The 27,583-nt window shown below is 35.9% G+C and overlaps 1 protein-coding gene across 1 annotated transcript in view; it reads right to left on the bottom strand.

Annotated features, from left to right (window-relative positions):
• TKI1 (TSL-kinase interacting protein 1) overlaps nucleotides 1-27,583 on the bottom strand; it is a 74,696-nt gene that overhangs the window by 24,188 nt on the left and 22,925 nt on the right. The window contains exons 5-6 of the mRNA XM_089821693.1: nucleotides 17,285-17,369; nucleotides 16,855-17,131 (exon numbers count right to left, since the gene is read on the bottom strand). Of these exons, the coding sequence (XP_089677819.1) occupies nucleotides 16,855-17,131; nucleotides 17,285-17,369 (362 nt within the window). The remainder of the gene's footprint in view (nucleotides 1-16,854; nucleotides 17,132-17,284; nucleotides 17,370-27,583) is intronic.

Below are 27,583 nucleotides of genomic sequence, written 5' to 3'. Positions count from 1 at the left end.
AAAAAGGAATATGATTTACCAAAGGTAAGCTTGAGAATATGTGTCCTCACTTAGTCATCAACTTGGTGTAATGGATGGAGGCCATCACTTCTCAAGGATGGAAAATGGCTCCAAATGATAAGTCATGGATTTTCCAGTATTAGCACATGGACAAATTCTTGTCAATATCAGCATACTTGGGACAACATCAGCACCAAAACACTTCTAGCATCAACGGACAGAAGTAGCAAGAACCCATAACTGTGAAAGATAATTTACTGAACTTTACAAATATATACATATAAAATGTTTGGCCTTCATGCAGGATATTGAAAATGGGGAATGGAGGTCTGCATACCACACATCAAAAGCATTTTCAAGGGTGCAGCCAACGGGGCTTCCGTATAGAGTAAACAACTAGTGTCATTATCCCTCTCTACAAAAAAGGGGATATCAGTAATCCATCAAACTACCAAATATAATGGTCAATCCATTTCTTGGAAAACTTTTCAGAAGCATGGTAAAGAACACAATTGACAGCTGGGTAGAAAAAGAGGGAAAGGGGGCAAACAAAAGCAGGTTTAAGGACAATACACTCCACTATTGATCACATTTTTAACTTTAGCTTTTTCATTAAAAAATATCAAACAACCAAGGAGAAGCTTTATGTCACTTCGTTGATCTTTGAAAAGCATTTGACAAAGTACCTAGAGCAAAATTTTGAAACAAGATGGAGGAACTACGGTTTCATCATGAGTACAGTGCAGTAGTTCATAGGCTTCATGAGCTGGTCAAAGAAAAAGTTAAAAACAAGTGGTGGAATATTAGAATGCCTTTGGATTCAAATTACTATCAGCACAGATCACTGCTCTCCTTGCCTTGTTTGAAAGAGTGGATAAACAATGATAAAGAAGGGAGTATTCAGCTAGCTAGAAATGTAATAACGTTACAGTTAAATATAGATGATCTCATACTTGTTGCAAAAACAGATCAGTTTGACACAACCCATGATGATCTCATACTTGTTCCATGAACTCTTTTTTACATCGCTCTGTAGAGGGTTTTGTCATCACTTTCATTGGGCTTTGCCTCACACGGCCTATCCACAAGTCTAAATGATGTGCAGGGCTGTGTGGAACAGCCAATACAAAATTATTTTGCCTCCTTACTACCTCAATCAATACCTCTTACAAAAAATTTTAAAAAACTTTGTAACCCATGAATACCTGTATGACCTTGAAGATCATGCCTCTATGGATTAGAGATCATGTTATAAGATGTCTATTAAATGACCTCCACTAACTGCTTTTTGGGATCTAGACCTCAATTTTTTCTCTCTATGCTGGCTCCAAAAAGCATGTGGTGTTGGGCAGGTACTATTAAGATAATATCTTATACTTTCTATAATAGTCAACTACTTGTCTGTAGTCCGTTTTTCAGTCTAGATAGGAATGTTTCCTATCCCATCTCTTTTTTTTTCAGTCCAAATAGGAATGTTTCCTATCCTGTCTCTAGTTTTGTTTCTAATTCCATCTTCAGTCTACATTGTTTCTTTTAGAAACAACGTCCTTGTAATTCTTTATAAGGAACACATTTGTTCCTCTGTTAATCAATGAATCATCCGGAAATCCGTTAATCTGTCAACTCTTCTTGAATCTTGTAACATGGTATCAGAGCCAATACTTGAATTTCTTTGAAAAATTTATAATTTCTTCATGAAATTATTTGTTTAAATTTTTTCAAAATTATTTCTGTTGAATTTCTCTAAAACCCGCTTAGGGTTTTCGGCCTAGAGAAATTCCCGAACTTGGGCCTGCCTGTGTTTGTTCAGCACACTCTAGCCCCATTCGTCCATGCACATCGATCCTTGAAGAAAAATCTGCCATTTTTTATCAAGAAATCTGAAGTTTTTTCAAGCTTTTTTCAGCTAGGGCTTTTTTTTTCGAAACTCTAATTTTTGGGGTCGAAAAAATATTTTGTTTGCAGATTCTTGGTGGGTTTTTCGAGAGCTCAACTGGGTTGTCCATTTTTTCTAGGTGCCTCGATTTTTGTGCCTCAATTTTCGAGCCAGCGGATCCAAAAAACGACAGCAGATTCCTTCTGAGTTTTTCGAGCTCTCTTCTGGGTCATTCTCTGATTCTTCTGGGCCTTTCGTATTTTTGCCTCAAAAAACGTGTCTGCACAGATTTTTACAATTTTTCATTGAAAAACGTGCTATGGCATCTCTGACAAATATTCTGCTCGAACATAATTCCAAATTCAATGATCGCAATTATGGAACTTGGAAGCAGCGCATCATCGCGATCTTCGAATATCAAAACACCAATCAACTTGTTTTGGGTGTTACGCAGCGTCCGACTTCTCCGGGTCCTGATCAAGATACATGGGATCTGAACAATCGAGAGGTAGTAATGCTTCTCAAACTATCCGTAGCTGATGACCAGCTTTCTCAGATTCCATCCGGCAAGACAGCTGCCGAAATCTGGACACATCTAAAAGGTCTTCATGAGACTTCCGACAAGAGCAGAGCCTTCTGAATTTGTTTCTGTTTTTTCTGGGTTTGTTGATTTTCTCCTCAAAAATCATTTCAAGTTGTCTGTAATACGCAAGGTTGTGTGAGATTCTGGGTTTGTTGATTTTCTCCTCAAAAATCATTTCAAGTTGTCTGTAATACGCAAGGTTGCGTGAGATTCTGGGTTTTACCGTTTTTCCCACAAAAAACGAAGTTTTGTAAATGCAACCTATTTTGAGTCATAGCACTCTTCTGGCAAAGCTTCTTGGTTTCAACATTCTGTAGATCCAGGGAGGGTCTCAATTATCCCAGAATGTTCCGACATTCGTACGTTGACCATTAAGGGAGGGTATTAAGATAATATCTTATACTTTCTATAATAGTCAACTGCTTGTCTGTAGTCCGTCTTTCAGTCTAGATAGGAATGTTTCCTATCCCGTCTCTTTTTTTTTCAGTCCAAATAGGAATGTTTCCTATCCTGTCTCTAGTTTTGTTTCTAATTCCGTCTTCAGTCTACGTTGTTTCTTTTAGAAACAACGTCCTTGTAATTCTTTATAAGGAACACGTTTGTTCCTTTGTTAATCAATGAATCATCCGGAAATCCGTTAATCTGTCAACTCTTCTTGAATATTGTAACAGGTACTGCACATAGCCACACAATTTATTTTGAGTCTTGCTCAAAATACTAGCCAACTATCAAAACGGTGTTTTCTAATGACATTGACTAGTTTCATCCCCAAGCTGAGGTGGAAAACTCAAGGTACATATTTAAACATCTAGTCCAATCACCAATTTCCTTAAAGTATACTTCAATATCACCACTGTGTTCAGTCAATCCCAGACAGTTGTCTATGGGAACTGTGAAACCATGCTATGCTAGACAACTGCAGCTGGGAGGCAACAGAGGAAGGACAATCAGCAGGTCACTTATCAGATTCGGCAGGATTTCGATTTCTATTGTGTGGCATGATGTACAAGTGTAACTATTGCTATTCATGTGTGTTTTTCTCTTATGTAACCTCTTAGTGTAAAATATTATAAGAACGAGAAAGCTTGTATAATGCAATTCATAGATCTTCAAAAGGATAGTGGTGATCCCAAAAAAAAAATTTGTGAGCTGAACAGATAAGGGAGTTCATCTTCATTTCATTATTAGCATGGTTACACCGCCTTGGGGGACAGGAGGATGCCATTATGGGGGGACAAAGGAGCTTTAATTTGGGACAGCGGGGGGGGACGGTGGGTGGGGACAAGGGGGTTTGTATATACAATACATATGATACTTAAAATGCTAGTTATAAAAAGATGTATTGCAATATAAGATATAAACATGTAAAAGAGTATATACTTGAACATTGCATTGAATTGGAACATCGAACATTGAACATAAATAGTTGAATCAGCAAATAGTCAACACTGAGATGTCCATCAGCGGAGGTGGTGGAATCTGGCAGTGCCACTGGGGACGGGGGAATGGTGTCCCCAAGTCCTTGGTGCATCCTTGTCATCGAAACATGGGGCAAAAAGAGGGGAATGTGTCTCTGTGTTAATGTAATGATTAGTGTTATACCTATGAGAAAACCATCAAAAGGTTGATGTGAGGTCCATTTCCTTTAAATCAAGATCATGAGCCAGAGAAATTTCATAGCAGTTTACCGACCTAATGGTATGTGTAGGCATACATTTCTGTTTCTAGTTTGTGTGATCTACCATCTCAACATGTTCAAACTAAGGGCTCCAGTGCTATAAATTATGTTAGTATTCACGTGAGTGGATATAATAAAAATGAAGTTACAATAATAGTTGAACCTGTTATTCTATGCGAGAAAGTAACTGATTGAAATTTTATAGTGGATTATTAAAGCAGCACATATAATTAGAGAAGTTGTTTCCTAGAATGTAGGATATAAAGGAATCCTATAAATATAATTGAAAGGAACGTGAGAAGGGGAATAAGAGTAATTTAGTATTATTGCATATAATTTCCTTTCTGTCTGCTCAAATTTCCAATAGTAACTGATGAGATACTGTCATTGATGTCAAAGTGAAAGACATGAGATGCATAGAAAGACATAGTATGACATATGTAATAAAGGAAATTTAAATATGCAGTTGGATATATATATATATAACAGCAATATATTAAATGATATATGTTTGTGTGTGTGTGTTAAGTAAAACATTTACATATAAGTTAGCTATACATCACAAACAACAATATAACAAACTATTATTAATATGTGTAGACAGAAAGAAGACAGTCAGCAGCAATACATACAGCAGAGACGATAAAGAAAAAGACAAACTAGGAAAAGAAAATAATTATGAAGAAAAGGTTCCATTAAATAAGGTATGCAACAACCATCAAGAATGAGATTATTAAAAGATAAAGAGGATATATTAGCCTGGCCAAACATCAAATCTGGTATTAGCCTGGAAGAATATATTGGCCATGGTTGAAACATTAAACTCTGTCAACAGAGACTCCATGTCTTACAGTAGCTGTCTCACTCTTTCAAAGTATACAATGGTGAGAATCGAGACTATACAACAAATTATAGCCACTTGTTGTATTATGTTACAAGACAAATAGAGTTCATTTGATGGAGATTGGTAAAATAGCAAGGACCTAGTTCAAAAGGATATCTATTGGCATTAAAGAAGAACATCAAATATGTAAAGCGTTGGCAGAAGTCAGCGACATGTTTTATCTAATGCACAAAAATTTACACTCGAATAAATGCCCAAATAAATTTTATTTATATATATATAATCATGCTTATTCATAGTAAAGGAATATATTCCCATAACGAGTGTGCATGTAATATCATTAGTTACATCTTGTCTTAAAACGAGGAGAAAGTATCATGAGTGATGCAGTAGAAACCCTTTCACACCTCCATAAGAATTGACAATCCAATATGGTTAACAATCTAAGCGCAAGTCACTTTCAAGGATTACTTCCCAATGATAATCCTCAATAATTTAATATATGAATGCTAAGTAGGCATGCTTATAATATACAATCAACAGACTAGTCATAATATCGATTTCAATTAAATCACATCCATAACATCCTACGTTGCAAGCTATTCAACCTATATGTTTAATTTAATCTACTATAAAACACTTTGAATAATTTTACTCAATAAAATCGAGTTGGAGAGTGTTCCTGTATTACATATTACAATAATAGATAAGACGTCTATTATTAGTTAATGATTATCTTGTAAATATCTTTAGCTTTAGTTTGCTTTCGTTTTTTGCTTTCTCTGGAATAGAATGTTTCTATTCTTTACGATCGTTTCCTAAGGAAACATCGTCTCATTCTTTTGTATAAATTGACCTTTCGGTCTCTATTATTTATAAGCAAGTATTTACCAATTACCTCGTAATATGGTATCAGAGCTATTACTTAAATTTTTTTGAAAAAATTTATAATTTCTTCGTGAAATTATTTGTTTAAATTTTTCCAAAATTATTTCTGTTGAATTTCTCTAAAACCCGCTTAGGGTTTTCGGCCTAGAGAAATTCCCAAACTCGGGTCTGCCTGTGTTTGTTCAGCACACTCTAGCCCCATTCGTCCATGCACATCGATCCTTGAAGAAAAATCTGCCATTTTTTATCAAGAAATCTAAAGTCTTTTCAAGCTTTTTTTCAGCTAGGGCCGTTTTTTTTCGAAACCCTAATTTTTGGGGTCAAAAAAATATTTTGATTGCAGATTCTTGGTGGGTTTTTCGAGAGCTCAACTGGGTTGTCGTCCGTTTTTTCTGGGTGCCTCGATTTTTGTGCCACAATTTTCGACCCAGCAGATCCAAAAAACGACAGCAGATTCCTTTTGGGTTTTTTGAGCTCTCTTCTGGGTCATTCTCTGATTCTTCTGGGTCTTTCGTATTTTTGCTTCGAAAAACATGCCTTCACAGATTTTCACAGTTTTTCATTGAAAAACGTGCCATGGCATCTCTAACAAATATTCTGCTCGAACATAATTCCAAATTCAATGGTCGCAATTATGGAACCTGGAAGCAGCGCATCATCGCAATCTTCGAATATTGAAACACCGATCGACTTGTTCTGGGTGTTACGCAGCGTCCGACTTCTCCGGGCCCTGATCAAGGCGAAGCTGCATTTTTCGCCTTCTGAATTTGTTTCTGTTTTTAATGGGTTTGTTGATTTTCTCCTCAAAAATCATTTCAAGTTTTCTGTAATACGCAAGGTTGCGTGAGATTCTGGGTTTGTTGATTTTCTCCTCAAAAATCATTTCAAGTTGTCTGTAATACGCAAGGTTGTGTGAGATTCTGGGTTTTACCGTTTTTTCCACAAAAACGAAGTTTGGGAGGGCTCCAGTAGCTCCTACAGCTCCAGTCCTGCCAGTGATACCTGTACAGCCACCTCCGGCTTCTCCTGCACGATCACCTCGTTTTGAAGATGCTTCACCTGAGTTTGATCCAGATTCTTCTGATCAGGATCCTGTTGATCAAGCATCTCCTAGTACTATTGTTGGTCATTCTCCTCTCCGGCCTAAGTGGTGGGCTAAGACACTTGCTGATCTTCATGATGATGAGCTCATTGATGGGAGAACTACTCAGAAAAAGAGCAAAACTATAGATTCTGTTAACTTTGCTCTTATGGCCAACATTCACAGTGTGTTTGAACCTCAAACATATTCCGAGGCTAAAGGAATTCCAGAGTGGGAACAGGCCATGCAATCTGAACACCAGAGCCTGCTGAAGAACAACACTTGGGTCCTTTCTGATCTTCCCCCAGGGAAGAAACCCATTAGCTGCAAATGGGTCTACAAAATCAAATACAAATCAGATGGTACTTTGGATAAGTACAAAGCTCGTTTAGTGGCAAAGGGCTTTTCTCAGCGTCAGGGCATTGATTATGAGGAGACCTTTGCTCCTACTACAAAGATGAGCACCATCAGATTAGTCCTAGCCATGGCAGCACAGTTTGGCTGGAAGGTCCATCAGATGGACGTAAAGAGTGCTTTCCTGAATGGTGATCTCCATGAAGAGGTCTACATGACGCAGCCTCCTGGTTTCAAGGTTGCTGGTAAAGACCATCAGGTTCTCAGATTGGTAAAAGCTCTCTATGGTTTGAAGCAGGCCCCTCGGGCATGGTACATCAAGATTGATACGTACCTCAGTGATCAAGGCTTCAAGAGGAGTTCTTCAGACTCAAATCTGTACATCAAGACTACTGACAGTGACATCATCCTTCTGGTTATCTATGTGGATGATCTAGTCATCACTGGCAGTTCGGCATCTTTGATTCAAGGAATCAAACAACACTTATGCCAGTCTTTTGATATGACTGACCTTGGGCTCATGCATTATTGCTTAGGTGTTGAAGTTTGGCAACAGTCTTCTGGTATATTCATCTCTCAGTCCAAATATGCTAGGGCCTTGTTAGACAAATTCCGAATGCAGGATTGCAAACCTGCATCTACACCTATGGAGAAAGGTCTCAAGTTATCAGCCAAGTCTAATTCTCCTTCCGTTGATGATACTACGTATAGGCAACTAGTAGGCAGCCTCATCTACCTATCTGCTACTAGGCCTGATATTAGCTTCGCAGTCAGCTATATTTCACGCTTTATGACAACTCTTAAGGCTGATCATTGGATGGCAGCAAAGCGTGTGCTTCGTTATGTGAAGGGCACTTCTGATTATGGACTTCTGTATTCTCGGAGTTCTAATCCTAAACTCAGTGGGTTCACAGATTCAAATTGGGCAAGCTCTGTTGATGATAAAAAGTCAACATCTGGATATGTGTTTAGTTTGGGATCCGGTGCAGTCACATGGACCAGCAAGAAGCAGCAGGCAGTTTCTCTCTCTTCTACAGAGGCTGAATACAGAGGGACTGTTAAGGCAGGATGTGAAGCTGTCTGGCTTCGTCGGATGCTTGGGGATATGCAGATGTCACCAGCAGGACCGACTACTTTGTTTGTTGATAACGAAGGCGTTATCAAGTTAGCACGGAATCCAGTCTTCCATGAACGAACCAAGCATGTGGATGTTCATTGTCATTACATACGATAGCTGGTTGAAGACAGGACTATAGATCTGCAGTATGTTCCTACCACAGATCAGACTGCAAACATTCTCACCAAGCCTCTTGGTCCCGATAAGTTTGTCAAATTCAGAGGACAGCTTGGTGTGTTAGATAGATTAACCATTAAGGGAGGGTATTACAATAATAGATAAGACGTCTATTATTAGTTAATGGTTATCTTGTAAATATCTTTAGCTTTAGTTTGCTTTCGTTTTTTGCTTTCTCTGGAATAGAATGTTTCTATTCTTTACGATCGTTTCCTAAGGAAACATCGTCTCATTCTTTTGTATAAATTGACCTTTCGGTCTCTGTTATTTATAAGCAAGTATTTACCAATTACCTCGTAATATTACATTGTGTAGAATGCCTTGCATAAAATACCTCTTTGTGATTCTTCATCAAAAGAGGAGAGAGCTAAAGATATTTTTTTTAATGACACATTACATATCATGACTAATATAATTTTAACCATATCAAGTAAGGTGACCATATAATTCTATATTTCTTTTATTCACAAGCTATTGGTTCAATCCTAGAATTATTAATTTTTTAATTACATAAATAACATAATGTTTTTATATTATTGACTTCATATTTTAACACTATCTATTTAAATTCTCACTATATAAGATGTCAAGTCACATATTAGTCCAATTAATTCCAGCTTTGATATCCATACAGTTAACATCTAATAAAATAATTAGAATAAATAAATAAATAAAAAGATATTATATTAGGATATGAACATATTTCTATTTTATAATGTGATTTAGTTTTGTCAAAAAACGGGTGGAATTTTTTTTTTTTATCAGTAGAGTGGAGGATTATTTGTTTTGTTTTAAAAATTTCAATATAAAATTGTAATATCTATATAATCACTTTCTAACCAATTTATAAAATAGAACAAAACTCAGCAACTTTTATTTTACTTTTTTTAACAAAATCACATCATAAAATATAAGTGTTTATCTTTTGTTTCCGCTTCTTGATCAATTTGTTAAATAAATTTATGAAACAAATATCAAATCTATATGTAAAAATATGATATATTAAAAAAATATTATCTCTACCAGCAAAAATCATCAATGACCGTCTGCTTCTTTCTCTATTAAATGTTTGTGTATGCTTTTTTTTGTTTGGGTGGATATTATTTGTTGATAGAAATTAGTTAATGAATGATGATAGGAATATTTCTATTTTAGAATCCAGCTTTGCATTTTTTTTAAATAGAATGAAAGTTGTTTTGATTACTTTATTCTATAAACTAGTTGAGAAATCACACTAGAAATGTTTTATTTTGTAATGTGATAATGTTATAATGAAAAGGGGTAAAAATTAATTAATTTAATTTCTTATTATAGCAAGACATTAGATTATATTATGTAAGAATGGCTGCCACCAATAGTCAAAGTTGAGTGGGAGGCCAAGGGGTTAATAGTTTCAACATTGATTTAGATTCTCCTTTATGGAGATATGTCAAGAGAATCACAAGTTGCAAGAGGTTGCTCATATCTTTGTTACTGTCAAAGTAACAAAGACAAACCATTCACTAGCTCAAAATATGGGGTCAAACTTCATTTTATGGGCCCTGCTGGCAAAGGATTCACAATGTGCAAAGGCACAAAGGGGAAGGGGTTGTCTAATGCACAAATAACTTCATATGTAAAAGAACAAGAAGTTGTCGATAATTTGGTTAAAACATTGAAAAAGTTTATATACTCCAAATTACCTAAACCGGGAGATGGAGAGGACGAAATAGAAATTACCTCCCGCCAAAGAGGTCCATTGGACACCACATTAAAATGGGGGCAAGAGAGCTTACTGATCAAGCCATTGCACATTGCCAAGATGCCAGCGGTTTTACTTTCAATATGGTGAGATCACCATATTGGAAGGAAATGGTGATAGCCATCAATAAAGAATCGGTTGATTGCACAAGTTTTTATTGTTACAAGATTCAAGAAGAGTTGGCAGATTAACGGATTTCCGGATGATTCATTGATTAACAAAGGAACAAATGTGTTCCTTATAAAGAATTACAAGGATGTTGTTGCTAAAAGAAACAATGTAGACTGAAGACGGAATTAGAAACAAAACTAGAGACAGGATAGGAAACATTCCTATCTGGACTGATGACAAAAGAGATAGGATAGGAAACATTCCTATCTAGACTAAAAGATGGACTACAGACAAGTAGTTGACTATTATAGAAAGTACAAGATATTATCTTAATACCCTCCCTTAATGGTCAACGTACAGATGTCAGAACATTCTGTGATAATTGAGACCCTCCCTGGATCTACAGAATGCTGAAACCAAGAAGCTTTGCCAGAAGAGTGCTATGACCCAAAACAAATTGCAATTACAAAACTTCGTTTTTGTGGAAAAAACGGTAAAACCCAAAATCTCACACAACCTTGCGTATTACAGACAACTTGAAATGATTTTTGAGAAGAAAATCAACAAACCCAGAATCTCACGCAACCTTGCGTATTACAAACAACTTGAAATGATTTTTGAGGAGAAAATCAACAAACCCAAAATCTCACGCAACCTTGCGTATTACAGACAACTTGAAATGATTTTTGAGGAGAAAATCAACAAACCCAAAAAAACAGAAACAAATTCAGAAGGCTCTGCTCTTGTCGGAAGTCTCATGAAGACCTTTTAGATGTGTCCAGATTTCCGCAGCTGTCTTGCCGGATGGAATCTAAGAACGCTGGTCATCAGCTACGGATAGTTTGAGAAGCATTACTGCCTCTCGATTGTTCAGATCCCATGTATCTTGATCAGGACCCGGAGAAGTCGGACGCTGCGTAACACCCAGAACAAGTTGATCGATGTTTTGATATTCAAAGATTGCGATGATGCACTGCTTCCAAGTTCCATAATTGCGACCATTGAATTTGGAATTATGTTCTAGCAGAATATTTGTCAGAGATGCCATGGCACGTTTTTCAATGAAAAACTGTGAAAATCTGTGAAGGCACGTTCTTCGAGGCAAAAATATGAAAAACCTAGAAGAATCAGAGAATGACCCAGAAGAGAGCTCGAAAAACCCAGAAAGAATCTCCTGCCGTTTTCTAGATCTGCTGGCTCAAAAATCGAGGCATAAGAATCGAGGCACCCAGAAAAAACAGACGACAACCCAGTTGAGCTCTCGAAAAACCCACCAAGAATTTGCAAACAAAATATTTTTTCGACCCCAAAAATTAGGGTTTCGAAAAAAAAGGCCCTAGCTGAAAAAAGCTTGAAAAAACTTCAGATTTCTTGATAAAAAATGGCAGATTTTTCTTCAAGGATCGATGTGCATGGACGAATGGGGCTAGAGTGTGCTGAACAAACACAGGTAGACCCGAGTTCAAGAATTTCTCTAGGCCGAAAACCCTAAGCGGGTTTTAAAGAAATTCAACAGAAATAATTTTGAAAAAAATTAAAACAAATAATTTCACGAAGAAATTATAAATTTTTTCGAAAAAATTGAAGTAATAGCTCTAATACCATGTTACAAGATTCAAGAAGAGTTGGCAGATTAACGGATTTCCGGATGATTCATTGATTAACAGAGGAACAAATGTGTTCCTTATAAAGAATTACAAGGACGTTGTTGCTAAAAGAAACAACGTAGACTGAAGACGGAATTAGAAACAAAACTAGAGACAGGATAGGAAACATTCCTATCTGGACTGAAGACAAAAGAGACAAGATAGGAAACATTCCTATCTAGACTGAAAGATGGACTACAGACAAGTAGTTGACTATTATAGAAAGTACAAGATATTATCTTAATATTTATTACACACGTGCTCAATTATCAAATTGTATATAACTTTGCTTAATATTTATTGAAAATTTGTTATTAACTTGCTTAGCTGGCTGAAACACAATTTGCATCTCATACTATTGTTATGAGACAACTTGTCAAGGTGCAAGGGGCATTAAGCTAAATGGTTATTCTAGCCAATGGGGTATATTGAAGGTTTTGAATTTAGAGAGTCCAAAAGGTCAAGGCATTGATCTTGGCTGACAATTAGTGGGCTCTTGTGCAATTTGTATTAGATTTCATGGACACTATCATGACTATGCTACACTTTCCTGATACAGAGGAACCTTGTTTGGGGAATGTCTATGATGGCATGGACACAATGGTAGAGAACGTAAAACTTTTCATACAAACACATGAGAATGACCCCATACAATATGTAGCCTCATGTAATCAACTGGAAACAATCATTCATCATTGTCGGAAAAAATGACTACCCCATTGCAGCTCCTTACATTTGCCAAATCTCAAAGGTACTATAGCGAATAAGTACTTGCTATGCCAGATAGATTAGCACCATATGCGGATGAAGAAGTTGCTAGTGAGTGCTACAAAGCTTTTGCAAGTCTCTTCAAAGATGATGACATGCACAAAAAAGTTAGGACAGAATTTCGCTTATTGGTTTTGGAAGCAAAACTTAGTGCAATTGCTATAAAGGACCAAAGTGACATGGGAGCTATCACATTGTGGTGCCTCTATGGTCAACCATTTAAGTATCTACAATCTCTTTCAATCAAGATCCTCTCACAAATAAGCTTTTTTTTGTTTATCAATTGTATTCTACAATTCTTTAAATTGTTTTTCATTTTTATGAATTACTTTAATTTTATGTTTTTCATTTTTATGAATTACTTTAATTTTATGAACATTGTCCAAGTTGCAAGTTCTTATGTTGTTGAACAAAATTAGAGTACATACTCTACCCACTCAGTGAAGCATAACCATTTGGGCTGAAAAAAAGCTAACGGCTTGGTTTACAGTCATACCAAATGGTGTCATTTGTCACATAAGGAGGATCCCTAAAAGGGGCAGCCAAACTTTGGGATGTAGAACCTAAGTGTGTGAACTTGGAGGCAATGATTCAAGATCTTACTACAACCACAAATGATGATGATGATAACATCATGACACATGGTGCTTCTAGCACAAGTGGAACTGTTTTCAGTTCAAATGATCTTGAGCTTGCAGCAGTTGGAAGAGTTGGAAATTATGAGGATTTTTTTGCGAATCCATATGATTCTGATTCAAATTGATAAATATTGAATCATGAACTATATTTTGATTTTGTAATTGTAATGATTTTCTGATTTGCATTGGAATCTGAACATAAACTCATATGATATGGCTGTAGGGATGTTGGTGCCTCCATCCCTTCTAGGTGAAGGTAGACTGATGGATTTGTGACATGTGATTAAGCGCCTCCCGTGGATCCTTGTCTTTGGCTGTTGTGACATTCATTGATAGCTTGAACTTTTGGTTTAACAGCAGCAGTGATTCCAACAATGGCTTCTTGAATATTGAGTTATTGGTTAATTGAATTTCAATTCAAATATATGTGAACTATCAAATATCTTGATCGATATTACTGGTGAAGTATCAGACTATCAAATGATTTAATTTTGTATGTTTCTTGCAGTTATTTGCATATATATATATATATATATATATATATATATATATATATATATATATATTTCATGCATCCGCATTCATATCTGGACCCAAATCGGTAACTTAGATATACATCAGAACTTCAGAGAAGATTTAAAAGATAAAACATCAACAACAAGGAAGTATACTCCAGAGATATATGTACAAGAACTTTCTGAACAAAACAGGGTGATCTTGTTTTGGCATATTTAGGATCAGATCAGAGTGAAAGAAAAATTCAGAAATTGTTACCATTTATTATAGCAGAATTTAGTGTTGAAGTTGGTGCTTCATCTAGTAGGTCGGTGCCTACATTTCAAGAGGGAATTGGTGCTTCCAAGGGGTAGATGCTCACAAAATAATTAAGGGGTAACCTACAAGACACCTTATTAGTTATGGAAAGGAAGACCTCCAACACTTAGGCACTTCAAAGTTTTTGGAAGCACATGTTATATTATAAGGGATGAAGATGGCTTGGGTAAATTTGATGCTAGAGCAGATGAAGAGTTTTTCTTAGATGCTCCTCAAAAATGTAAAGCATATAGATGTTACAACAAAATACTTCATAAAGTCATTGAGAATACAAAGTGAGAATTGATTAAGAAAAGCAATTTGAAAACATGGTAGAAGAAAATTCTAAAATATCAAATACATGTAAAGAAAAAGATCCAAAAGAAGAAGAGGAAGAATTAGAACAAGAAAGTTCCAAAACTCCTTCAAAAATACCATCAAGGAGCCTCGAAATTCATCCAAACAAACCATCTTGAAGACTTGATAATTGGAGACCAAGAAAGGGAAGTTCAAACAAGAAGAAGACTTGCTAACACCACTCAGCATGCACACGTTTGCCTTCTTTCCAAGATAGAACCAAAGAACTTCAATGAAGCAAGAGAAGACAAGCATTGGGTAAAAGCAATGGAGGAAGAATCACGAAATTGAAAAGAATAACACATGGGAAATTGTTCCAAGACCCAAAGAGAAGAACGTTATTGGAACCAAGCAGATATCTCAAAACAAGATGGGTGCAAATAGAGTGATCACAAAGAACAAAGCAAGGCTTGTTTGCAAAGGCTATGCTCTGGTAGAAGGAGTGGATTTTGAAGAGACATTTGCAAAAGCTGCAAGATTGATAGCAATCAGAATGTTTCTAGCATTTGCAAGTTGTAAAAGGTTCAAGGTGTACTAAATGGATGTAAAATCAGCTTTCCTAAATTGGGACTTGGAAGAAGAGGTGTCTATTGAACAACCCGAGGGATTTATACTATCAAAGAAGAAAGATCAAGTATGCAAACTCAAGAAAGCACTCTATGGACTAAAACAAGCCCCAGCAGCATGGTACTCTAGATTGGATAAGTATCTTCAAGACCAGTACTTCAAAACAGGAGCGGCAGATAGTAGCTTATACATCAAATCAAAAGGTAACAATCTTTCAATAGTGGTAGTATATGTGGATGGTATCAATTTTGGCGAGGGTATTGAAAAATGTTTAAAGCATTTGCTATTAATAAGCAACAAGAATTTGAAATGTCCATGATTGATGAATTAATCTTTTCCATGGACATATAAATTGAGCAATCAAATAAGGGGATTTTCATATCCCGGGGCAAATAAATTAGAGAAAAGTTGAGGAAATTTGGAATGGAAGGTTGCAATCCAGTTAGCACTCCCATGATTACAGATTGCAAGCTTGGTAAAAAGGATGACTCTCCCAATGCAAATCAAGCTCAATATAGATCTATGATTGGAAATCTATTGTATGTAACAGCCACAAGGCTTGATCTCTTGTAGGCAATAGGATTAGTAGCACAATTCCGATCAACACCAAAGGAGACTCGTGTTTTAGCAGTTAAGACAATATTTAAGTATTTAAAAGGCACTACGGACCTTGCATTATGGTAACCAAGAGAAAAAGATCTATCTCACAGCCTACACAAATGTAGATTGGGGGTAATATTGATGATAGAAGAAGCACAAGTGGAGGAACATTTTTCTCATGGCTAAGCAAGACATAGGCTTTAGTTACTCTATCTACGGCTGAGTCCGCATACATTGCAGCAGTAGCTTCTTGTGCACAAGTGTTAAGGATGAAGCAAAAAGACATCAAGATTGAATATGAGCATCCCATCCCCATTTTTTGCGAAAATACAAGTGCAATTAATATATCAGAGAATCCAGTCATCCACTCCAAGATGAAGCATATATCAATCAAATATCACTTCCTTAGAGAGCAGGTATTTGAGCGGCAAGTAAAATTGGAATATGTATCAACTAGGCAGGTAACAGATATTTTTACAAAGCCCCTTACCAAGGAGACCTTTGAGCACCTAAGGGCGAAATTGGGAGTAATGTCACTCTCATCCATTCACTAAATGTTTCATGAGAAGCATAAGTTCAGGGGAAGTCAGTCTATTAGCCCTAAAGACACATTGCCATTGATGTCAAAGGGAGAGAGATTGGAGATAAAAGGAGCATTAGACTAAGAGGGAACCTTTGCACAATCAAGACCATATCACTGAGAGCACCTAGTTGATTCCAATTTCCTGATTGGCTGGAGCAAATAATGATTAATTAAGATTTTCAAGAAAGCAACATCTTTAGTGTTAAAAAATAACAGAGATATTCAAATAAAATCATTAACTTTTGTAACTTTGCCAGGTTCCCTTCCTTTCACTTTTTAGAAACCTTGTTAATTTATTCTTGTTCACTGTTCTGATAACACTGATGAAAGTAACTAGATACTAAATAAAATTCGCACGAATAGCATTTAATAACATAGCTAATTATTTGCTATTATGTTATCAAATAATGTAATTAGGCATATAATATCTACCCGAAGCCTTTCTACGTCGTTGACAAGGTTTAACTTTTGAATTCTCTCCTTTGCAACGGTTTGTACTTTGGCCCACATTTCGCTTAACTGTAGTCCCCTTTCCGGATCCAATCTTTTGAAGATTTTGTGCTTCAATGTCCAACATTTTTGCTGACTCAGGATCACTGACAACTGCTTTGCTTGGACCCGCCGGAATCTCACCAGTGGCAGAAATGGCATTATCTTGTAGAGATTGTTTTCGTTTTGTCTTTTTCTGATCCTTCAAAAGTGCATGTGCCTGTATGTCAAACAAGAGTAGGATTAGTGCTAAGATATATTTACTCCATGGTTCTCTGCTCCTAGATAGAATAGAATAACATTTAATGATGGATTTAACATCCAATAGACATGTGAATGCAACTATGTATTAGAAGAATTCACATCAACGAACCAGAGCAGTAACAAAGGTCTTGAAACGTCTTGGCTTCAAGTGAAGTTTTGAAGCTGAGCAACTATACTTTTCTAGCAATGACCACCTGCCATAGTGAAAATAGAACAAGGTGTTTTAACATTAATGCCTTTGTTTTAGAAATGTATAACAACTCAACATAATATATGACAGCTGAAAGCCTACAGAAGACCAGCTATAATATGTTGGAAAAAGGAACAAAATTTTCCATCCAAGCTTCTAATGTGAATTTAATCCCAACATGCATAAGGTTGGCTTCATAAATGAACTTGTAAATTTTCTACTTCGGCAGAACTATACCTATATAAGAAGGAATATATATTAAATTGGCATTGTCTAGTTTGTTGTCAGAAATTTCCATAGGAAAGTTTTAAGTGATTATCTAATATCAATAATCTCATGTCTATTTGGTTTAAGTAGTGCGATTGTTGAAATACAGAGAGTAGTACCAATATAGAGTTCTAAAATGAACATATTAAACAAATCATTAAACAATGACAGGATTAGCTCAATAATCCCTTGCATATCACTGCCTACAAATTGAGCCCAAAGTGGTATGTGCAAAGGCTTAGTAGAATTACCCCTACACAAGATGATGAGGTGAAGATAATGTCATGAAATCCATTTAGAAGATGTATACACAAGCCAACATTATTCGTACTAAGTGAGCAAAGATTGCCTCTTAGGGGATATTTAAAAGAGTCAAACATGGATAGGGAGACTAGGACACTATATGATCTGATTCTATGGTGGACAATGCATGGGTTTGATTCTTTCACAGACACATTAGTGTCACACCCCTTTTTGGAACTGTTATATTTCACAACATGTATTGTTTCGTGCCCTACTTGATTTGCTTTTACATTATACAGTGGCTTAGTTAATGTGCCCTAACCAGTTTGAAGTTACTCTACCAATGGTTTTTTTGCCCTAAGTGGTATTGGTTTTATGTTATATAGTGGTTTTCCAATGTGCCCTACATGGTTTTACACAAACTAAACCATGGTGTCGAAGGTTGTGCCCTACACGGATTCCCATACCCAGTTTCATGAACAGTGTGTAATGGAAAATACATGAATTAAACTTAATGATGTATTAATAATCATGATTAAAGTTATTAACTAATTTAATATACGTGGTGATTTAAATACTTGTGATGAAGGGTGCTCCCCTTAAAACCACAAACTCACAACAGAAAACAAAGAAACAACAGCAAATGCAAGAACAAAATATGGACTTCTTATTTGCTCTGCAAATGCAGAATTATAGAATTCATAAGTAGAATAAGCTAACCCACATGGGCGCCTTCATTACAATAATCTGCAAGACAAGTTGTGAACTATCACCTAGAATTGTCCTAGACAATGTTCAGGCCTTTCTTCAATAGGCAATAGACACCACGTTGTGACAGATTACCAGTATCTAGTTCACAGGTCATAGACACCACGCTGTGACAGATTACCAGTATCTAGTGCACATTAGAGTAATTGGGAGTTAGCAGTCCCAAACTGAGATCATTAAAGACATGCCGTAGACAGCAGCACAGTCCCTCAGTTAACTGTGATTTATATCAGGTTCTCTTTATCATTTGTTTGTGTTGGTAACTTGTGTTAGTAATGTAAAGATAGATTAGTTTGTTAGGATACAGTTAGTGATTACTCCTTCATGGTTTCGGACAGATTAAATGCTGTATGAGGTCTGCTGTAGTGGAGAATAATAAAAAGTCAACTGTTATTTCTTGAGTTTTCATATTGTTTGCACATTCCTTTGGTCTTGTTACTATATTCCCGTGAATCGGATTTCTTACAGCAGTATCCAAGCTTAAGACCCGGGTTACATGCTAACTGTTTGACTAAATACTTCTAGCCCAAACTTGATCTCCTTGATCAGAGCAAGCAGGGATTATTACACACATATATATATTTTTAAAAACACATGTTTTTGTACAGATGAACCCAAAACGAATCCAAACCCAAGCCCAAAAAAATTTAGACGAATCTCGAACCCGCATTTGTATTGAAATCCAAACCGGCAACTTAGCTTAAATGTTATATTTGTATAAATCCTCCTGCCCTTGAGCTGAAAAGCTTATTATTTTTTGTTGGCTGATGGCAAAGTCCAACCAGCAAGACTCGGCGAGTCAGCCAACACTCGATCAGGACTCCATTGAGTCTGAGTCCAAAGGCAATTTGCCTCATTTTTCCAACCTCGCCTTGGGACTCGTTGAGTCCTGTAACGTTAAAAAACATTAATGTTTATGTGTAACAATAATGGTTTAACATGTGTTCTGGAATTGGACGCAAGAGCATGGTGGTCAATCCTGAAGGGGGGAAGGTATCATCAAGAAAGAGGAATAAGGTGCAATGATCTTATGAAGGAACAACATCTTTGATACCAGTAAGATTGACTAGGCAATGGAATAATGCAACCTAGTGGGCTCAGGTCTTCTATATGTGATGATAACACCCCTCAACTATAAGTGTACCAACTCAGGTAATTCTTCTCGACACTCAAAAAATAATTACCATTATCATGATAACCTTTACAATTTTTGTATTAACTATGAACAGGCCTTATGAACTCTCGAGGTGTTCAATCACCATGAATAATAATTCACTATGCAAAATTGGCAAAAATTTACGTAAAACTATTAGAGTAATTATAGACATACAAGTTATGGATCATGAATTATCACACTCACATGAATAAGTAACTCGGGCTAGACAATGTAGACACATTTAAAAGAATATTTTTCCCAACATATTAAACATCAATGTTACTTGTACCAAATTAATATTATTTCAATTCCATTTTCCAGCATGTTACCCTGGTTGTAATCAAGTCTTCATGATCTAAAAATTATAATACTTTTTATCATTCATCATTGACAAAAATGTCTTTGAATCATTTTTACCACCTTAAATCAACAAGAAACACTTCAGTCGACATGGCAAGGAAGCCACGACATGTATTACTTCTCTTGATCTATAGTCCTTGTGCTGATTTCCACCTTCCAGAATGCACGTAGGAATGGCAAAAATCTAGTGCCATGTCACAGAATCGGACAGCTGGAAGGCACAACAAGCTAGGGTGTAGTGGTAGGCGGTTGGTGAGGATAGTAATAATCCTCTTCTCTATCATTCTTGAACACAGCCATGATATATTTTTGAAGCAAACTTCTTCTGCAAGAACGGCAACTAATTTAATGGAAAAGCTTGCTGAACTTAGTGAACCTCATTTTAAGTCATCTTGGTACGAGAGCTGGAAAAGAAATTTAGATAAGAATGAAACACTGCACAGCCAAAAACTTTGCTAGGTAGAAGATAAGTGTCTAGTTAGCTCGGACAGAGCTTAAGCAACAAAATCTGAAGTTTTAAATTTCTTCTTCGGTGAGACACTTGAAAACAGAGTATAAAAGTGGGAAGAGTTCCAAGTTGCAGTTTTGTGTCACATTGCTTTCATTTTTCCAGACGGGTGCTTCGTACAGCCTCCAGTCTTTCCCTTCTACTTCTTGGGTTTCATTGGACGGAATTGCCAGCAATGACCTCTCAGGCGTTCACCAGCCTTAAGCCTCCACTACCCAACTCTTCAACACATGGTTTAAGTTTTCCAAGCACGTTAAAAATCTTATCCTTACCTTAATGAATTCTTCCTCTGAAATGAATGAGAATTTTTAAGATAAAAAGATTGAGTTTTCTAGGGTATGAAAATCAAACTTTTAAATTTTTAAGAAAGAAATCTCTGAGAATCTTTAAATTCAAATTCATTCTTTATAATGTAGAATCATTACAGGAGAAGAAAATCACGTCTAGAAATCATAAATAATTCTATTTTCTTCTTCAGAATCTGGCATCATGGTCTTTCTCACCTACCATTGTAAACCCAACTACTCACTTCTACCATCTGTTGGTTGGTATTATAAATACAGCACAATGGTGTCAACATGTTTCTAGTATCTACTATTGAGGAATTAAATTAACTAAAACAGAGACATAGATTAGTTCTACACTATTGAGACACGTTTTAGATGATGTTGAACTGGTACAGTCGTGCATGCCTCTGCATCCAAACTATACAGGAAGTCCACTGCTAAAATCAAATTACTTCCAGATCTCTAAAAGCCTTCCCTCCCTTTAAAGCTATTTTAAACAGTCAGAGCAGAAATGATGTTTATAGCAGAAATGTAAATGAACAGCATATACAGTGGCTTAACCATCACTTGTTAGAAGAAAAACAATAACCACATAATTATCACATTATGGAAACAAATTTGGTTAAGGCTTCTCACTAAGAATTCTGAAATCATCAACGACAGGGTGGGGGTCATGAATAGACCAGATAACCCAAGACCTATCAATTGGGTAGAACTTCCAACACTGATCTTGGTCTTAAACCTGAGACTTAATGCAAGTGGATTAGGGCAGAAGGCTGACATCTCACATATGAAAACCTTGGTAAGGGTGCACTATTGAAGTGTGCGTCAGCCTAGGTGTTCCAGATACTATATACAGTCAGGTGTCATTACCAGACAACAGGAAGTTGAGGGTATGACTAACTGAGAAGTAGGAACCCTTATGCCAGTTCTCAGGATGCTCGCTCCCTCTATTACCTCATTCCTTGTGGAGGATTGGCCCACTTCAGAAGGAAGTGAGAAAGGACGGATCATACTAATCCATGGATGGGTGTTTAAACAGCCCAATGATGCCCTTCCCCCCACCCGAGATGAGGACCTGACATTCATGACAACCAGTCACCTTTCACAACAGGAGACTGTGAGTACTCTTCCTTTTTCCATGCTACTAGTTTAAATGATCTAAAAGATTACATAGTCTCTTATGATTATATCTGGATGTTGCATTTCAGTTTCTTGTAAGATGTACTTGTTCACGTACTTTTTTTCAGTTGTATAATTTCATTCATGTACTTACTCATATATGAAATCAGTAGTAGATTAATTCTGAAAATTTTATTACTTCAAAACTTATGTAATGTTTTGTCTTTCAAAAAATAACTATTACACTGAAAACTAGCCATTCTTTTCTTGTTACTATGACCAGCAATGTCTAGCTCTCTATCTTCAGGAGGCCACTCTGCTCCGTGATAGCACTCTATAGGTGCTTCTTCCTCACCGACATTCTTCGACTCAGCTCATTACTGCTTTTTTCACACCCTTATCTCCTTTGCATGGTGCAAAAAGGCATTCTAGTTCTTCCAATTCTTTTGATCATTCCAGGTCTGTTAGACCCCGTACCGGTTTCTTACATCAGCGGCACTCATCTACGAGCTCACAGAGACATATCAAAGCTTCTTTGCACTCACGGTCATATCCTTCTGTGACTGATTTCTTCTAGCCAAGAAAGGACTCCTAGCCTTTGTCTTTGTCTTGGCATCTCTCTCTCTGTGTCTTGTTCTGTCTCTCTTCTTCTTATGTTCTTCTGTTGTTTTCTTTTTACGGACACCATTTGGTGTTCCTGCTATTGTTCTGCTTCCTGATTGTAACCTTCCAGTCCCATAGACCTTTGATGGTCTTTCGTTGGACATTAATACTATTATCTTATTTTATCTCATTTTATCTTGTTAGAAAAGTTCAACATGTTACATAGAAACTAGCCATTGTTTTCTTGTTAGAAAATTATACATGTTAAAATTAGACACGTCTATTCTCCCAAGTGCCTAGTTCTTTTATTGTTGATAGAAACTAGTTTCTATCATCTAGTTTACTTTTAGTTTCATCCACTTTAGTAAGAGCAACCAACTTAACTCTTGGAGAGTAGAGAAACTTGTAGCTTTACGTAGCACCTTGCATATGATTGACTATGAAATGCTTATGTACAAGGAGACTTCATTCATACAATGGGATGTAGAGCCAAAGGAACCAAAATAAGTTGATGTAGATACGGCATAGATAGGATTGGTTGGTATTGGTTTGAAGGAGCTTGACATTAAGAAATCTAGCAACTTGAGTGATTAAGAGTTTGGCATAACTTTGAAGAAAGAATGATGATTTGACACATTGGTTCATTGGCCAATTGGGTTTAGATTTCAAATGTTAGCATCAATTTGAATTTACAAAATACAATACAAATGTATTGATATTTGGCATTTTCATTGTTCATTCAATGCAATATAAATTATATTTGAGGTTTTGAAGTTTCATATGTTATTCCTTGCATAATTGTTCACATTTTTTTAATTACTACATATATTTGCAGTGCTATTATTCCTTAAATAGATTTCTAGGAAATTCCTAAGCTAAACTTTGTCAAGTCCTACCTACTACAGATATGAATTTCTAAATTAATGTGACATCCCCATCAATATTAGTACATTACAATATAGATAAATAATAAATCAATAAAATAATAATAATATAATTCTGACTTATTATAATCATACAATAATGTTGTATAATATATTACTACTAGAATATAAGAATTAAAAATAACATAATATTTAGATTAATAATATATAAAGTGAATATATAATTTATTTTTTAAAATATTATTAATATTTGTAAGAAATATAGGCAAGAGCTGACAACACGATGGTAGCTTGTGAGCCTCTTATGTGGCAGGTCTTGGGGTCGGGTCTACTGGATCTTAACACATAAAAGTAATTAATTAGAACTAATAATAATACTGTACAGAGTGCTGGTGAGATTGATGCAGTTCAAATAAAGATGAAAGTAGAGCAAGAAGGCAAAGGATGGAATTTGATATTATTTCTGCAGATTGCAGAGTGTTTGCAGCTTCAGGTATCATAGTTCAGTGTGATGTTTGGTATCATTTTCAGATTTTTTTTTATACCATGAATAATTTGGTGTCACACTGCAGTAAGAGTCATTGAGACTTGGTGTATCGTAGAGGAGCATTCTCACTCCCCACGCTTGGTCTATTCAGCAGATTTATCTACTTCTGCATTTGAGTTTAGGAGATGGTTTGGAATTTGATCTTTCTTTTATGGACTTTCATCCATGGTGTTTGGATGTTGTAAATGCTCTCATATGGGGAGGTAAAGGAGATCATGCTTGACACAAATGAGCACTTGGTGGTGTTGGTAAAAAGATGAGTTATGGTTTGCATATGTGTTCCTCCCAAGAAAGGACTTAGAAGAGATCATGATATTTTGCAGCAGGTTGGTTGCAGTTTGCAAATTAACTCAAGTTAGTGCCACACCTTTAATGTGCTGGTTGGTAGATTGAGTCAATTTTTGGTTGACGTTGCTCATTCTTGTATGAGCTGGATATTTCAACATAAATCTACTGATGTTTTATAGTTGGTTGGATGTGATTAGCAACTGGCTCTGGTTGCTATTCCAGAAGTGGGAAGTTGTTCGGGTATGAGGTTGCAGCAAGAGTTGAACTTCGAGTGGGAGATTGTTCAATGTGAAGTTCAACTGTCATGTCTGTTCAATTCGTATCCTCTTATTTATCTCTTCATCTTCTCTTGAAGACTAATGTATAAATATGAGGGTAAAGCCCTGTGTATTCAAGTCGTAAGCTGCAAATCTGCTCTCAGTGTGGACGTAGCCACAAGTTGTGATGAACCACAATAAATTATGTGTCTCTATTCTATGTTTTGTGATTTCCATTTTCACTTCTAATTTTATTAGTAAGAACTTTCCATGTGCTTGTGGAACATTACAGTGTCTGCAAGAAGACAGCATACAGGTGCATCTGTTAACAGCACAAAGGGATGAAACATGTAAGACAAACAAAGTCATCTTATTGAAAAGTTTAAAGGCAACGATGATGGACAAAACATATTAGACAAACAAATTCGTCTGATTCAAAGGTTTAAAGGCTGCGAGCATATGTTATAGGGCCGACAAGAGAACAGGTAGCTTACTCATAGAAAAGACAAATTGCTTGTTTTTGTTTGGATATTAACTGCAAAGACAGGTCATCCTTGTCCAAATTTAACCTCCTTGTATGCCAGCCCAATAAATATTGGTCGTATATATGATTAAAAGTGATCTCTGTCATGTTTATACTAATCCACATGGGAGAAAATCTAGAGGTTTAGCAGAGTCTGGAGACACGATGAAATAATCTGAGAGAAATATTAACATTGTTTGTATCTAGTGCGTCAAGATGTCCATACACAGTATGTGGTTATCTAGCTGAAAGTAAGGACAAAAGCTATTATTTAAAAAGAGAAGAGTCATTATTTTCCTCTCTTGAATGACCTGTAAAGACAAAAGCTTATCAAGGAAGCAAATAATACAAGGCATGATCGAGCAAGCAAATGAGGCAGTTGAAAGTCAGTTTGTTAGTAGTTGCGAACTTGTATCCACACTGAAGCAAGTTTGGAACTAAGCGTAACTTCTTTTCGACCACTAAAATGTTATAAATATGTGTTAATCTATTCATTTGATGGGATATGTTGCAGATGAGAAAGTGTCTTGTGCTTTCTTAAGGGGCATAAAACTTACTGAGAATAGTTGGATGGTGCAAGAATGAAATGAAGATATACAATTGCTGCATATATGACAATTAAAATCACATGAATTGAACATACTCCTTTTTGCTGGAAGATGATTTATGATTGAGAATGCTAGAAAGGAAAGTTATCTAATAAAGAAGCTAAGACTGATAATAAAGAAAGGTTCAGATCTGAAATTAGTAATTCTTTGGAATATAGACTGCAGTTATGATGTCACAAAGGATTTGTAATTAAATGGATATTGAGAAGAAAGAAAGGATGATGATAGTCAATAACATAAAACACAGAAAAGACACGCTGGAAAATCAACATGGAACCAGCATTGAGATTATGAATTTCTTAATATTTATAAATTTGAAGAGAAACAAGCATATCATACAATCTCTCCACCAGTATCGAGCAGCAAACCAAAATCGTAGGCATACCAAAGGTGCTGAGGACAGTAAGTTTAAGGAAAACTAGTATGTACAGTATCATTTATTTTGATTATGCATTTGATGTTGAACATACATGCTTAAGTCTAGTTATTATTTCCCAAGTCTGAGAATGGGAATGCTATAGAGAAGAGGCTTATCTTTATCCAGCCAACAGATCATTGCAAGATGGGTAAGGATCAGCATCCCTGTATGATGCTTGAGAATTGACCAAGATGGGATCAAGTTGCCTTGAGGTTATCCCAAGATGAGATTAAGGCCTTGGATCCACAGAAACCCTGAGGAAGATCGTTGAGTTTGGTGTCGAAGTGACCTATTGCGTCTTAAAATTCCTTCTAGACCAGAGTTATAATTGAATAACATGACCTTTTAAATTCAAACATAGTTTATTGCTTACCTATAAATGTAGCCTCAAGAGAGAGAACAAAGGTGTATTCAAGGAGAGGCCAGTGTAAATCCAACCAATTAGTTATTCTACGATGGGTGGAATCAACATCCCTACAGTTGCCTTGAGGTTTGACCAAGATGGGATCAAGTTTCCTTGAGGTCATTTCAAGATGGGATCATGGGCTTGGATCCACAGAAACCTTGAGGAAGACCATTGAGTTTGGTGCCTAAGCAATCTATTTACATCCTAGGAGTACTCTTCTTGACTAAAGAACGATAATAAGTGCAAAACAAAACAAGCATCCCTCTAAGTAGGCCACCTCATGTGGAAGTATGGGATTGGCTTGGAATAAGGTATCTCCACTCACATTTTCTTGAAACTTTTATATACATGTGTACTAATGATCACTTACGGTTGCTGGATTCTATTGAAGAAATAAATTTTGTAAATCATCTTCTCAACTCTAGTGCACTGTAAGGCATTAATCAAGATGCAAGTATTATGTGTCTACATTGTGTCTTCTTCATGTTTTCATGCATTCATGTGTTTGCTTCGTGTTTTCATGTGTCTTCTTCGTGTATTCATGCATTCATATGTCTTATTCGTGTATGCTCTGTGTTTTCATGCATTATGATGTATATTAAAAGTCCTCTTGCATCCAATTATATGCTCTGTATGATGGTTCTACAAGAAAGGTTATGTTTAAATTATTTGCTTGAGGACAAGAAAAATCTGAGAGGGGAGGATTTGTGATATCCCCGTCAATATTAGTACCATACAATACAGATAAATAATAAATCAATAAAATAATAATATAATTATGATTTATTATAAGTATACAATAAAGTTGCATAGTATATTACTACTAAAATATAAGAATTAAATATAACAGAATATTTAGATTAATAATATACAAAGTAAATATATAATATTTTAAAAAATTATTAATAATAGTAAGAAATATAACTGATATAATCTATATTATTACTATAATATATTATTAATAATCTAATTA

Source organism: Cupressus sempervirens, chromosome 3, assembly GCF_028749045.1.
Source record: "Cupressus sempervirens isolate cs-2001-9-10 chromosome 3, ASM2874904v1, whole genome shotgun sequence".
NCBI lineage: Eukaryota > Viridiplantae > Streptophyta > Pinopsida > Cupressales > Cupressaceae > Cupressus > Cupressus sempervirens.
The sequence above is the reverse complement of the archived record's forward strand: the minus strand, read 5'-3'. Positions and strand labels throughout refer to the sequence as shown.